Below are 15,585 nucleotides of genomic sequence, written 5' to 3' on the forward strand. Positions count from 1 at the left end.
AGGATCCACACAATTGCACCTCTTGCCATGCACAACATACATGGCAGAAGGCGTGATTGTGGGATCTCAAATCAGATCCCATTGCACTTGCGGCACACAGTAGCTCTTGGGTTGCTTTTAAATGCCAAAGGTAATCTCTCCTACTTAAAAAGGTTGGAGACCATTGTTCTTTGGTATGGTTATCCAAGATGAGCAGAAGTAGTCTTTATGGAGCACACTTGTGATCAGAATGATAAAAAAAGTTGTAAAAGTATAACTTCTGAAGCATCCAAGTGTGCTACTTTATAAATAGCAAAACAGCATCTACTAGAACTGGCTGTGTATGAAATGGATATGACCTTGATTCCTGGTGGAATATTTGAATACTTGTCCACAGGTAAGGACATATACTCAATCTTTGTCCCTTTGAAGAGCCAATTGAAAAAAAAAAAAAAAAAGAGTGAAGTGGCAGAACAAATGTATAAGCATGAATAGTATTAGCAGAAACCAGAATCTCAAGAGAGAATTCTAACTCTGTATGTTCAATCATGTTACAATACTGCATTTATCTTTAATTAATTAATTATGGGAGCATTTTCTTATATTGATTACATCCAAAACCCAAAACTTAATGTCACTGTTTATCAAGATGTGACTTTATGTGACATGATAGTTGAGGTAGTTAGATGGCAGGAGTCTGAAGTCTGGCAAAAGGCAGGGTAGATTTGTACCTTATAGACTAACTACGTAAATCAGAGACGTACCTCTGATTTAGCTTATTAGATGCAAATCTACCCTACCTTTTGTATGATAGCTAAGTCATTAGGAACTTTTAATAGTGCAGGGGAAATACTTGGAGCATTTTGTTTGTATGACAACGGTGGATGAAAGGCATTTGTTTAAAATGTGTTAATCAGGCTCACTTTGGAAGTCTTCCTAAACAGAAGCTGAAGATGTTTTTTTCCAAATCCAAAGCAGTCAAAACACTATTCTTAAAAAAAAAAAAAGAACATCACATGAGTGTGTAACACAGAATACCAAGTCTTATAATTTTCATTTTAATAGAAATTTACACACTGAGAAGCAAAATGAGTGGTGCAAACTTTCCAGAGAAAGACAAAATTTATAGGCAATGAGAAAAGTGCATGGTTTCTCACTCTTGAGAACAACCAAAAGAAAAGAAGTTGCTATTCTTAAACAAAACGGTACAAGATTAATGATTCATTCTCTTGTTCACGTTAGCTTTTTTTAGAGACTGTTCTATTCCTAGTCTTACAAATGATTGAAGCACTTGTAGTAAATAAGAAATCGTTCCATTTCAGGTACATCTAGTATCTGCTACATAACTGCAATACAGGGGTCAGCAGTGAGGGCTGTTTTAGAGAAATACAGTTCTAAACATGTACCACCTCAACCCTAACCCACACTGCCAGAGCTGGAGCCAGAGTCACCACTCCAGCCACCTTGGAGTCACCTTGCAGCACCACCACTTCTTCCCACCACAGAAGGCCCCCTGGCTTTGCGGGCCAAAGACACTAGCTCGGAGGGCGAGATGTGGCTTGCAGACTGCAGGTTGCAAAACACTGTGTGCGGGCCGGGACCCGATCCCGCCAAGTGCGAGTCGGGGGGGGCGATCCGCGGCCCGTCTTTTGCGCATGCGGGCTGTGGCCAGCAGCCCGGGCACGCGGGGTCGGAGAAAACCGGTGGCGAGCTAGAATTAGTCACAAACGCGTAGTGGGTGAATGAAAAGATTGTTTACTTACACCCAAAGATGGTAGTGGTGTAGGCTGGACAGGTTTCCAGGCACAGCTCCGCTTAAATCCTCGCTAGAGGACTACGACAAATTCGGTTGCTCCCACGGAGTTGTTTAGGCTCCGCAGGTTCGGTTCGGTTCCCTGGTCCCCCAGAGTTGTTTAGGCTCCGTGGGTTCGAAAATTGGGTTTACAGGAAAGGGATACGTCTGGGATTGCGATCAGCGACAGGGAGAGGCTAGAAGCAAAAGCTCCGCGGGTTCGGTTATTAAGCTTGAGAGAGGTGCGTTGGGTCCGCAAGGGTCCACAGCGCTTGGAGATCTTCACACCGCACGAAGTCTCCTCCTCCTCTCTCTCTCTCCCTCTCCGACTTGGGAGGAAACTACCCAAGCCTTTTGTACGGCTAGCAAGCCAATAGCTAGCCGCCACGTGTGCCTACATTTGGAACTGGCCAATAATGTGGCGTGAATCCAAATACAAATGGCAAGAACTCCTTTGCAACGTGCATTACCAGTATGCAAAAGAAATGCACCCTGCAAAGAAGCTGTAATTTGGCGGGAAATCCCCCGTTGCACCAGAGTTCTCTCCCGCAGCAGAGAACTCTATCGTGCAAAGAAAGCTACAATCGGCGGGAAAATAATTTAGCAGTGCCGAAGCACACACAAACAAAAAAACCCACAACTTTGGGTTGTGACACACTGTAGTATGATCAGAGTTATACCAATACATTAGTGACAACTTGTGTATTAATGTGAAGATTAACAACTCGAAAACACCATTTTTCTTAAACTTTAATAATTAGCTTGCTTTCGTTACATGGTCTCTTAGAGCTTAACCAAAGAAAGCTGCAACTTGTTTTAAAGCATTTTAGAATTCACATGATTATGAAATGGAGATTGAAGTCTTACACAAGGTTATACAAGCCTGTGGCACAAGGCAGGATATGCTGTATATACAGCAGTATTGTCAACAAAACGTTACCTTGCAATGGTTTAAGAACCAGGAGAACAATGTAAATATTATACCATGATTTTGTAAGAAGAACAAACAAGATTTTCCTAGAGGCGGTAAATAAAAACTTATTTATATTTTTCTTTAGTTTTTGCAGCATCAAAAATCTTCAGTTATAAAATATTCTAGCTCTCTTTTGTTGCAGGCTTTCCAGGTTACATAAACAAGATAGCATTTTTCCATTTTTGGAGGAAAGTTAGATAACAAGTAAGCTTAAAAGCAACAATAGCAATTTTGGAGTTGGAGAACAATTCATTTTTAAAAATGAAATTTACCCCCACTGCCTCACCTCCCCATATCAACTTTTATATAAACTGACATGCCAATAGCTTTTGAAGGAAGCCAATCTACAGCAGCACATTCCCAGTAGCCAGCTCAGCGCTTTGAATTTGCAAATGGACAAACACCCAGAATTGCCAATTCAGATCAGTGGCTTTCTGTTTGGTCAATTGGATAGTCAGCCATATGGGAATTTTTTTTTTTTTAAATAGTCAAACAAAAAATAAGTAAGATGCTGCAATAGACCGTAACTGAGAATTAAAAGCAGTGCAACAGATAGACATCTAATGGTTCACCTGGATTTTAACACACACATTAAGGAATATTTTTAGTAACTGAACCCTTAGCTGCAGCACGTGCCCTACCCCAGCTTCCTTTTCTGGGATGTCTTTTCAATAAGATTTCAGCTCATCTTCCCTACCAGGCAACTGCATTAGTGACAAACTGCACACATCTACTCTAATTAACAAAAAGCCACGCTACTAAAAGCTTAAGGGATGTGCCATATGTGACTTTATTCTTTGTTTCACTTGCAGTGAAGACCAGGTATAACCTTTTCCATATATTAAGTCACGTTACAGTCTATACTCAAAAATACATAAAAATTGTTTGAAAATATAAACTCGCTCCTAAGCCAAGACAGAATCCTGGAAGAAATAATATTTTGCACTTATGCAGCACCATACAGCAGAGTCTTCAAAGTGCATTGCAGAGGCAGTTAAACAGTAGCCACATTTTTATAGGTGAGGAAACTAAGGCACAGGGAGGCTAGGCGACTTGCCCGAGGTCATACAAGCCAATGGCAGATACAGGAGTACAACTCTGACTTTCCTGTACTCCTCTTTAGCTACTGCATCCTGTTGCCTCTACATTAACTGCATTGGTTTAACATTTGTCTCAGGAACAAGACTTCTATAACATGAAGAAGTGGTGTACCAGAGCCAGTCAGTTTCAAACAAAAGCAAAAGAAAATGTAGTATTCCATATATCAAAATTCACTTAAGGCAGGAGTGTCAAGCTTACCTCCTGCCCTAAACCAGATTAGGACCACAGGGCTCCTTGTGGTCTGCATCCAGCCCAGGGCAAAGGGTGGTTCTGCTGGGGGCAGCTCTGGTTCCTGCCTGGTACATAGTGGCAAGCGGCAGCTCTGATCCTGATGCATGCTGCATGCCCCATGCTGGATCTGGAGCTGCTGCCGCTACTATGGGCCAAGGCAGCAGCACGTGGGGTATACAGCAGTGACAGCTCTGACACGGGGCATGCAGCATACAGTAGTGGCAGGGCCACTAGCCAAGGAAGTAGGGCTGCTTCAGTGGTGCTGGGCAAAACAGCTGGAGGGTGTGATGGTATCCGCTCTGGCTCACCCTCTTGCTGTTGACTGCCATGTCCACCAGGGCCCAGGAACCCTGGATTCTGTGGCAAGCCACTCCCTTGGCCACACAGCCCAACTTCTGGTGGCCTGTTGGTAGCCTGGTGGGCCAGGCAGAGCAGCTTCACCGACTTAAAGGAATGATGACACTGGAAGTTATATGTGAACTTGGAGAGAGACAAGCTCATTGAATAAGACAAATGGCGATAATTTTGTGAAAAGCTTTGCCTGTGTTGAAAGGTAGAGTAGTTCAGATACTGTTAAGTTTGACTTCTGCAGAGAGGCTATGCAGACATCTAGAGTAATTAACCCTAAAAATAAATGAGCCAAAATAAACTGATCATCAATGCAACTTTGGATAGCTAATGTGCTGCAGAAATGAAATGAAATGTGGTACCTGTAATCAAGGTTATTCAACTTTTGAGCATCTGGGGACCATATACCACATATGATGCACATGCAGTCTCCTCTGGCCCTCCCAGTCACACACCCCAATGCCCCCCCACCATTCAGGGCCCCCCAAATGTCAGGCTCAGTAGGCCATACTGCCCCATTCCCAGAGGTGGAGGGAGGAAGTGGAAACTGGAGGAGGGAGGAAGAGACTGGAACGCCAGTGGTGGCAGCAGCTGGAGTGATGAGTGGGGCCCAGGTAGGAGCCCACAGACCACAAATCAATCCCTTCCAGGCTGCCAGCAAGCCATGAATTGGACAGCAATGTAGTTCAGTATTGAACAGCTGGCTCTCTCTCCTGCCCAGATGCCACTCACCATATTGCTCTGGTTGCAGCAGCAGTCTCCAGGCTCTCCCTCCCTCCTCTGGCTTCTTTGTGCCCTCCCCCAAGGGCAATGCAAGGGGGCTGAGGGTAAGATTATGGCTATGTGGGTATATGGTGCAGTGGTGGTAGTGGCACCTGTACAATGCAGCAGGGGGGCATCTATGCAGCCCACAGCCTGGTGGGTATGTCTAGTCCCTTGCTGCTTATATGTTAGACAGCCCTGACGTAGACCACTGCCTACAGAGAAGTACCTTACAGCTCAATTTAGCGGTGGCAAACAACAATTTAAGAAAGGAACAAGGAAAAACACAGGCCTGCATTTCAAAAAACCTGACCTTGAATTGGATGCTCATGAGATGGCTGATTTACTGACAAAGATTGTTGATCCGATTCATTCATGTGTATGTTTTGATTCTGTTCTTCACTAATTTGATGGGGCTGGACTGTATCTGGGCTAATATGAGACTGATGACTAGGTTCTTGGCTCAGCTGCATGTGCCGAGTTGGATGTGAAGATTCTGCTGTCAAATTAATTTCTTCGGTTTGTCCCTGATGTGTATGGAGATGTTCCAGTGCCTCCTTTGAAAGAGTGATGACATGCATTTGCTCAGGCTGTGCAGTTTCTATTTGGTTCTCTATCATATTTATACTTTGGATTTGTTCTGCTTGTTCCTGTTGAGCTGAAAGCAGCAAGTTCTGCAGCTGCTGTGATGGCTGAGTGAGTAATGTGAGATTAGCACCTTGATCTGCCGTCATATTTTGGGAGTTCTCAGCAGCAACAATACTAATACCTTGGCTGTGGCCAGGCATGAAGTTTATGTTATGTACTGAATCAGTGACCAGTAACTGAATCTCTTGCCCTCCTGATGTGGACAGCTGATACTGCTGTAGCTGAAGAACATTTCTGACCTCTTCTGAGTTACTGCTACTGCTTGGGGCAGCACTGGCTTCTTGCAATTGCTTTTCTTTGATGTGAATTTTCAAATGAGACTTCAAATTGTCCAAACGTGCAAACTGCAGATTACACTCTGGGCAGGAGAAAGGCTTTTTTCCTGTGTGCAAGATACAGTGTCTTCTCTTGGCACTTGAATCAGAGAAGGATTTTCCACATATACCACAAGAATATGGCTTTTCTCCTCTGCAAGAGAATGCAATTTACTTCATCAGCAACATCCATTTTAAAGCAACTGCTTTCTGCCAAGTATTACAGGCAAAGTATTTAAACAGAGGCTCTGCTATGCTGCAGAACACTTGCATGCAGCCATGTAAGAAAAAATTTAGTGTCAGATTTTCTAGATTTTTCTAGAAAGCTAGTAAGATAAACAGAACCACTGTCATACAGTAATAACTGAGGTTATAAAACTCTGCAGTTGGAATTTGACAAAGAGCAAGTGGCACCACAGACACCAAAATGATCAGAAAAATGCAGCCACCTATTTCAGACCTTTAAAAGCAGTACTCATTTTAAAGATAAATTTTTAATTTCCAGCTTTTTTAGGGCTGGCTGACAAATACCTAAAGGCTAATTTCCTGCCTACAAGCAACTTGGAAAGACCAGAATGTAATTTACTGTACTCTAAATTATTTTACTTCATGCCTCAGTTAAAAGAGCTAATTCTGACATTTTATCACTGTGGTCAGTCTACATACATCTCCCTACACCTCCCTTTACTTCCCCATTATTTAGGAGGGGCAAGCTTTACTGTGATATCTTTTATTGGATCAAATGTAGTTGGGGGAAGATGCTGGACAAACTTTCTGACATACATTTTCATCAGGCCAATGCCCCTCAAAGCTATACATTTGGTCTAATGAAAGATTTCACAAAAACTCTTGCCTTTCCTACATTTCCTTGACCATCACAGCTACAATGCTCCAACCCTACTACCCAATATGCTTAAAAATATCAAGCAGAATTCCATGAGAAAACTATTTTCAAATATGTTAAAATATGCACTGCATTTCACACTTCCTTCCCAGGAATAAATTGGCCAGATTGCCCACATTAATTGCCAGAGATGTCTCAATTTGGAATCTATGCCACAACTGTCACTCTCATGTTTGAATGCCCAAGGTCACATCAGCATTACAGCTTGGAAATGTTTGACACCAATTTTAGGCACACGTGACTAAATGCAACTTAAGAGTTTAGATTTGTATATGCCAGGGTTTTAAACTGTTAAGTAAGCGAGACAACTTTTTTACACCATGACTGTAGGGATTTAATACCTTTCTGGAGAAGTTGACAATGTAGTTTTCATATTGTTAAGTGTTACTTGTTTAGTTATGGACACAATACTTAATAGTGTACAATACACAGATGTAAAGACAGATCTTGTTTCAGAGAGGAGTCTTGCCTTGGTTCAAGGAGCACAGGGCAGGGAACAGAAAGCAAAGCAGCAGATTGGGCAGGGGAAGGGGACTGGAGTGGCACTAGTGAGGTGTGAGGCTTACTTTGTGGCATGCCTAGCAAAAAGGTTGGCTCCCCCACTGCTTTAGAACAATGTGTAAAAGCCCAAGAATATACAACACAGGGCTCATCATTTTGACTGATTTCTCCATCACAATTTCTAGAAATGTTCAAATGCAGTGAACATGAACTGGTTATTAAGTAAACAGCAAACATACATGCCAATCGAAGCTTTTACTAAATCAACCACATACCAGTTTAAGGACTTATAGCTGCTCAGGGTAGCTGGAAACCAGCACATGACACACACACTGGACTAGATTTTGTCTTCTTAAGAGCTATGGTATAATAAAAAATTCAAACCAGCAAAACCGTACCTGTGGATTCTGATATGAGTTTGAAGAGAACTTTTTGCTGTGAATGACTTGCCACAGATTTCACAAGTAAATGGCTTCTCACCTGCCAAAAAGAGTTTGACATACATTCAAAAGTTATAGTTAGTGTAGAAGTATTATTAATAGTAAAAATGCCATTTGGTTCCTACAGATCACTTCTCCTTAGTGGGTCTCAAAGCACTTTACAAAGTAGTTAATTGTCATTATACCCATTTTGCAGATGGGGAAAATGAGGAAGAGAGAGAGAGTAATGATTTGTCAAGGTCATCCAGCAGCCCAGTAGCAAAGCCTGGAACAATACCAGATCTCTAGAATCCCAGGCCAGTACTGTCCAGTAGATCACCCCAACTCCCTAGGATGTTCTTAAAAAAAAACAAACTACTGTCCATACAGTCAAGTGTAAATGCAAGTAACTCCTGTTTCTTCTTAACTCAATATAAACAAGTTACATTCTTACATTTCTAGTGAGATGGAGTACAGACAGCTGAAACTCAAGGGTGAGAGTTGCTGGTTAACTAGGGGTATAACAGGTTTTGTAAGCTACGTTTTTGTCTTGTTCCTCCTTGAGAGCCCGTGTTTAGGTTTCTTAAGTCCAAGGGCAATAGTGATATCAGCCGACTTAGCCTTTTCACAAAACTGAAAAGAAAAATACTGAATCTATTTTAAAAATGGTATGTCTTGCTTTGGGAACATTTTTGAAAACTTGTACAAAGTGGCCACATCTACATGAGACACTAACTGCGCAGTAGCCTAATAGCACTGCGCAGTAGTCTGCTGGGAAAAAGCCATGCTAATATGCTACTGTGCAGTAGTATTAGGCTACTGCACAGTAAGCATCACAAAAAACCTGTGCTCCAGTGGTACTGCACACAAGTTACACAAGTTACTGTGCACTGATTTAGTACTTGGCTATCCAAGTACTAAACTTAATGTGCAGTAACTATAGTGCATTAATGAATGTGTAGACACACCGAGTATGTCCTAATGACTCCTTTTATCAAAGGTCATGTAAAAGCTGACATTTAATACTAGCTTTGAAGCTCCACTGAAAATGTGACGTTCCTCCATTTTCAGCTTGCTTGTGCCTAGAAAGCACTGGTGACTCACAATCAGTGATGTTTGCTACCCTAAGGACTTGAGGAACCTGAACTCAGATTTTCAAGGAGGAGAGAGGCAAAGACTGCAGATTTTTATATGTTTATAGCCCTGGTTAGCCACTTCTGATGCCTCTGCCTGGAGAGAGTGCTTCTTGCCTTGAGTCAAAAGCAGGGAACAAGTGTTACTGTGTAAACAAACTACAGATTTTTATTTGTACTTCATTTTCTTTATATTTTAATGGATTCATAAAACAGAAAAAAATCCCTGGTCATCTAAGACCCAGGGCAAAGATTTGAAACGGAATGTAAAATGTTTTACTCCATTTAAATGCTTGTAATATTCAGAAAAGGAAAAACTGGAATCATCCTGTTTTTACTACTATGTGTTTCTGTAATTCATCAGATGCTAGGAATGAATTAAGTAGGCTGTTGGCCACAAAAGCTCATGCCTCCCTGTTAAGGTGCCACCCTGTCCTACCCTCTGCTTGTCTTCAGAATAACACAGCTAACCATCTATGTTTGTACTTAGTATTGTACTACTTAAAAGAAATTATTTAATATTCTGAGAAGAAAAGACAGTGTCAAGAGTTACAAGTACTATAAAAGTTCAACATTCATTCTACTCTAACTCTTTCATTCCTATGGCTCATGGTATTCCTTCTGTGTCACTAGCAGAGAAAGCAAGAAGGGTGAAGCTAAGATTTGTAAGGATTCTGATGTCATCCATAAAAAGATGCTGTTAAACAAAACACAAAATACTTATTTTATAATAACAGCTCTCCCTGAGTTTGTCAAGCTCCTCCATGAGCTTGACAAGGTTTTCAACTCAGATTAAACCGCAAGCAAGCATCTAAAATTTTCTGCACCTTTTTAACTTAAAAAACCCCAAAAGAACAAAAACAGAGTAGCCCTCCTAATACAGCATTGCTTTGGAGTTGTGTTCACATGAGTTGTCTTCTGTGCTTTTTATGAACAGCAGAAGCCACACCTAAGGGACATACTTCCCCACTAAGAACCTGGCCACTATTATTGAGAGAAAATGGCTGAAGCTCATCTCTCTGCCAAGAAGGGCAGTCTGTGAACCTTACTATAGCTGACAATTGTTTTATCTGCTTTCCCTGCAAAAATAATAATGTATAGTATTACCTGTATGTGTTCTTAGATGTTTCTTTAACTGAGCTGCATCCATGAATTTGCGACGACACAGGGTACATTCCGGTAATGAATGGCCTTGTCGCAATAATAAAAAAAGTGTCAGTGCATAAATGATCCCCTGTACTTCTTCAGTGATCTTTGTTAAAGCATTTCCCTGCAAAATAACCACTTTACTATAATTTATAAAGAAGACAACAATGATTCATTGGTAATTTCTAATGCTGCAAGTTAAAAGAAATTGTAGCAGTATCCTACTCTCTCTCTCTAAATAATTATATTGTTGAAGAAAGGAGACTGTTTTAGCTCTCACTGTCCCAAGAAATCCCATGCCTTTCTTTTTGAATTTTGAGAGTGCTTAATTTCTTCCTACTCTATATGCTTATGATACACAGTCATTGTGTATCCAGAACAGGACTGGTCATGACTTATTTTAAAGCTCATCGATACTATTCAGCAAGAGGAGAGAAACACCACAAGGCACAATGAATAGTGAAGAAAGCACTAGTTTTATAAAATCCCAGCTTACCTTGGGCAGAAATGACCAGAATTAAAATAATAAGACACCAGTCTTTCAAACAGCAGTGCAAATCAGTGCTTCTTGACCATCTGGCAAGCCTGCTTGGTTAACTATATTTCCAACATATCCCATTCCTTCGTCAGCTGTTCAATTCTTAATTCCTCATATGTTCACTAGTTTCTGTACCAACAGTTTGTTTCAGAAACCTGTATCAAGATCTTTGGCAACCCATCACAGAAGATTCACAGCCCAAGCCACCTCTCCAACCCAAATGTGTTATACCTGTATGCACTCGGTAGTGACTCTTTAGTTGTCTCTTTTGGCTGAAAAACTTTCCACACTGATCACAGGTAAAAGACTTCTGTCCTGTAACAAAAAAATCCAAAATATGTATAGAAACACAATACCCTTGTATAAATTTAGACTCCTTACACTGGATGGTAGCCAGCACTCAAAACAAGCCTAATACAAAGTAGGGTTAGGTTAGAGTTGTCATAGGATATTTACCTGTATGAAGGCTCATGTGCTCCAAAAGGGAATGCTTTGTTGTCAGAGCCTTGTTGCAGACAGTACACGTGTACGGACGTTCTCCTGTGTGCATCCGCTCGTGAACCTGGAGAGAGTGCTTCTGGGAAAAGCCTTTGCCACACTCACTGCATTTAAAAGGGCGTTCGCCTAAAGGTAAAGTACCAACTTTGTAAATATTCTAAGCTGGCAGTACGTTACATTTATTATACAATCAGTTTTTAGTAGAGCAGGAGATTTCAAACAGAAATTAAATAAAAGACTTTAGCTTCTTGTAGCAAACATATGAAAGTATAATCATTTCTGTCACTGTATATGCACTGACAATATCCTGTTTTCTATTGGGCGACTAGAATGCAATCTACCCACAAACATAAAGAAGATTATGTTCTCGGGTAAAGATGGAACGAAACAGTAAAAAAAAAAAAAACAACCCCCCCCCCCGCCCAAAAAAAACCCCCACCAAAACCTAAAAGATGCAATGTATCTAGTTTGTTACTGGCAGGAAGAACTGGCTAAGATGGTGCTTCTCAAACTATCTGATGTGGCGGACCAGCAATTTTTTTTCCAGTGGGCCAGGGACCGGTGCCCAGTTCAGCCGGTGGCAGCAACTGCGTGTTTAACAGCGCTACACAAATGCGCGACAGGCTGTTTCTTTCTCTTTCCTCACCTTGCATGACATGACGTCACCTGGAGTGTTGGAACGTATGAACGGTGGCGCTATGACATATCAATGTTATGCTTCTGAAAATATATCTCTTTCTTTCCTGGCAACTCGCTGTGGACCGGTGACCAGTGGCTCGCGGACCAACACCAGTCTGCGGACCACCACTTTGAGAAGCACTGGGCTAAGAAATTCTATGTTACCGTAGCACCACACAATATTTAAATAATCACAGTCAAACCAACTGTAATAAGTTACAGTACCCTAACCCAAAATGAGCAGTCTTTTCATGCCTACCTGTATGACTTCTCTGATGAATAGCTAAAAAGTGATTATATTTAAACACTTTGCCACAGTCTTTACAGCGAGCTTCAGAACCTGTGCGCTTTTTTTTCCCATCTGTCCTTTTCATCAGTCCTTTCTCTTCTTCGTCACCCAGAAGTTTGTAATCTTTTAGCTTGACTGACCTCCGTAACCGACGTTTGCTATACCGACTCTGAGTGCTCTGTATTCCTTGAGATTTGGGATCATAGTTCTCATCCTTTTCAGCTGACAAATCTACAGCAGCATCTGACCCACAAGCACGTTCAGTTTCTTCAACTTCTTTCCTTACTGGACCTTGTTCATCAACAACTGCTTCTTCTAATGCAACTTCTTTTTTCATAAAATTTTGTTTATTCTGCACAGAATTATTCTCTCTTAGCTGTACATCTTCAACAGAAGCTGTCCCTAGTTTTTCTTCTTGGGTATTCTTGACTTTTCTTGGTCTTCCTCGCTTTCGCTTTGGTGGATCTTCATTTTTCTTGTCATTTGGCAAGACAACTACAGAAGCCCCATTATTAGAAATGACAGGTAATGCATCATTTGGGCGACAGTTCGTCTGATAATCTGTGAAGGCCCATACTAAGTCATTCACTTTTAAGAGCTGTGCAGTAGCCAAGATTTGTTCTGTACTTTTTTCACTGGCCTGGAGATAACCCGTGTAGATGAATTCTAGTAGCGCACCAAAAGTATCTGCAACCATGCCTTCCAGCATATAAATTGACTGGCCTATCTCTCCTTCATCTACAAACATCATTGAAAAGTACTCACTGCTGGCAGCCAGTAGAGCTTTGTGGGCTCTGAAGTGCACGTTTTCCACTATTAAAGTAATATCACAAAGAAAATCTTTTTTCCTTTGTTCCTCAAAATTAGCAAGAATGGTATCTCTGTGAGCTTTGGAGTGGATAACAACAAGTTTCTCTGAAGTGTCTGGAGTTTCTTCTGCCATTTTTACTGCAAACAGGAAAAGAGTTTCCTAGGAGAATAAACAGTTTTATAGCAAAAATAAATCATTTTACAGTTTGCACTGCAACCTCCCCACACTAATTACAGTCTGTTCTGCAAGAGGATTAACAATATAGAAATTGCTGAAGCAATATGGAAACTTGTGGTTTTGCTATAAAAAGTCAGTATTAATGTTGCCATATACTTTCCCCCTTCCAACAGAATAAGATTTTTAAAACTTAAGAAATGGGTAAAGAAACTCCCTTTTGGGAAGAAAATTACTATTGCTGTTTGTTTAGTATCCACATGCTTCTCAGCACCCTAATCACTGCCCCTCCTGGAACTAAAATATATTTTTTGCAATTAAAAGCAAACTAAGCAGTACCACTCCTCTCAGCAGAAACAGAAAAATGAAGCTGTACCATTTTTCTACAAAAGTCATTTCTAAGTTTCCCCTGGGACTATGCTATGGAATCCAGACCAACTGAAGTCGATGGCAAAGTCTCCACCAAGTTCTACAAGGGCTGGATTTCACCCACAGGCCTGTTCTCCAGTCTGTTGGCAAAACATTGTGCACATCAAAGTCCAAACTTCTCTGAGGCAGAAGAGTTACGCTGCCTTAGCTGAATTAGACTTCTTCTGCTGGCGGAGCTGTGTCCACACCAGACGTTTTGCCAGAATAGATATATTGGCTAGGGAAGTGATCTTTTCATATCCTAAGCTGACAATACCTACCTCAGCAAAGCTTGGTAGTATAGATTGGCCTGTGGTCCTTGCTGATGCTAAATGCCAGTGAGCACTAGACAATTTAGGCAGTTTGTGCTTGTTGATCCTTTTGATTACTGTAGGTGTCATCCAACAGCTTTCACAAAAGAACTGCTCCCTCTCTGACCTTGCTGTCTTTGTGATCAAGGGAAATCTACCAAGCACCTTTAAAGGATACCTTTGGGAACAACAAATCATAAGCAGGCTGGATGCTAGGAACCAAAGCCTGAATACTAATACCAATTTTATAGCACACTGTAATCTACCTGATTCTTGAAGCTCTTCCTATATGCAACAGATGATAGCAACCCTTTTGAGCAGTTTCAATCCCCCCCAATAATCAATTTTCTTTTCTTAACTCTTTAGGTGATGTCTGCTAACCTGGGACTTTCCCTCCAAAAACTTACAGCTCCATTCTCTGTTAACTGTGATCAGCAGCTGGGCTACTTTCCTCCTCAGAACGGATGAGGAGTGTCTGGCATTCGAGAGCTTGTCTAACATCATTTCAACCACTGAGTTGGTCTAACGAAAGGCACTGTCCACAACATCCCTGCCTCCTGCCTAAAAGAACGAAATTTAAAAAAAAACGAGCCACATCCTTGTGCCCTGCAGAGATGGGACTCACAGAGCACGTGCAGAATGTGCCCAAACTTCCCCCTGCGTGGGCCGTTCGCAGCGCTCCTCCCCCTCCCAACCGCTTTCCCACAAGTGCATGCAGCTGTAAGGCCTGTGCACTGCAGCTGGGCAACTGGGTCAGCAACACTGCACCCTGCAGCAGCGCCTCTGCCGGAGGACTGGTTCTTGGGCTGCTTTTCAGGTGCTCTTGCAGCACCTGGCCTCGCCGCACAATGAACTGGCTTCAGTCTGCAGGTAGCTGTGGCTTGTGTGATGTCCCTGGTGCCCCTTCCTGTTTCTGCCTGGCTGCCCAGACCCTGGGCTTCAGAGCCAGGGGCTGACTTTGGCTCGCTTCCTGACAGCTGCTTCTGGTAACCCCCCTGCTTGATCTTGCCTTACCCCTTGGCTATGGATGCTCTGTGGTCCCACCATGCCCCGAACCTGCTGGCCACCCCCTCCTGGCCCTGGCCAAGCCACCCATGTATTTGACCGGGTCGGAGGCTCTGGTCAGGGGCCGTGGTCTTGTCCTCTGTCCGTTCCCGTCTCAAGGCAGAGGTTGCCTGGGCAGCGCCTGGGGGCTCCCCGGACTCCTGCCCGCGTTGCCCTTTATTTGTCCCACGAGTTGAGCCGACACATCCCCTCGCCCCTCTGCCGCCGCACGGGCCCGTCCGCGCCTGTCCAACAAGCCTCAGCTCGGACGCTGGGGGCGCCCCAGGCTCTACCCACTAGGCCGCCCCCCTCGCCGCAGCGCGGGGCCCCGGAGCGGGCGGGATCTGCCCCGTGGCCGCCTCGCCCCAGTCACGTGACGCCCGGCCCGGCCCGCTCCCGAGAGCCCGCGGGGCCTTTCCCCGGGGCGGCCTGGCGGCACTCACCGCCGCTCTCCGTCCTCCCGCCTCTCCCAGCCAGGCCGGCCGGGCGCGCCACGTGCTGCGTCATCGCGCTGTGCGCGCCGACCCCGCCCCCCACGCCAGGCTGCGGGCTCCCGGCGCCTCCCGCCCACTTAGGCGGCGGC

At 43.1% G+C, this 15,585-nt stretch overlaps 1 protein-coding gene across 6 annotated transcripts; it reads right to left on the minus strand.

The window, feature by feature from the left end:
- Positions 1-2,505: 2,505 nt before the first annotated feature.
- On the minus strand, positions 2,506-15,526 carry ZBTB24 (zinc finger and BTB domain containing 24). Of its 6 annotated transcripts, none has more exons than XM_014605864.3 (7): positions 15,446-15,526; positions 12,225-13,224; positions 11,246-11,413; positions 11,021-11,104; positions 10,213-10,296; positions 7,952-8,033; positions 2,506-6,302 (listed from the first exon to the last, which is right to left on the minus strand). In XM_014605864.3, the coding sequence occupies exons 2-7, from the start codon at positions 13,195-13,197 to the stop codon at positions 5,486-5,488; spliced, it is 2,208 nt and encodes a 735-aa protein (XP_014461350.1). In that variant the 5' UTR covers positions 13,198-13,224; positions 15,446-15,526; the 3' UTR covers positions 2,506-5,485. The 6 variants fall into 6 exon arrangements, 5 of the variants coding, with proteins under 5 accessions (XP_014461350.1, XP_019355459.1, XP_014461351.1 ...); XM_019499914.2 differs by lacking the exon at positions 15,446-15,526 and adding an exon at positions 14,973-15,437; XM_014605865.3 differs by lacking the exon at positions 15,446-15,526 and adding an exon at positions 14,366-14,966.
- Positions 15,527-15,585: the final 59 nt, after the last annotated feature.

Source organism: Alligator mississippiensis, chromosome 1 (genome assembly GCF_030867095.1).
Source record: "Alligator mississippiensis isolate rAllMis1 chromosome 1, rAllMis1, whole genome shotgun sequence".
In the NCBI taxonomy this organism is placed as follows: Eukaryota; Metazoa; Chordata; order Crocodylia; family Alligatoridae; genus Alligator; species Alligator mississippiensis.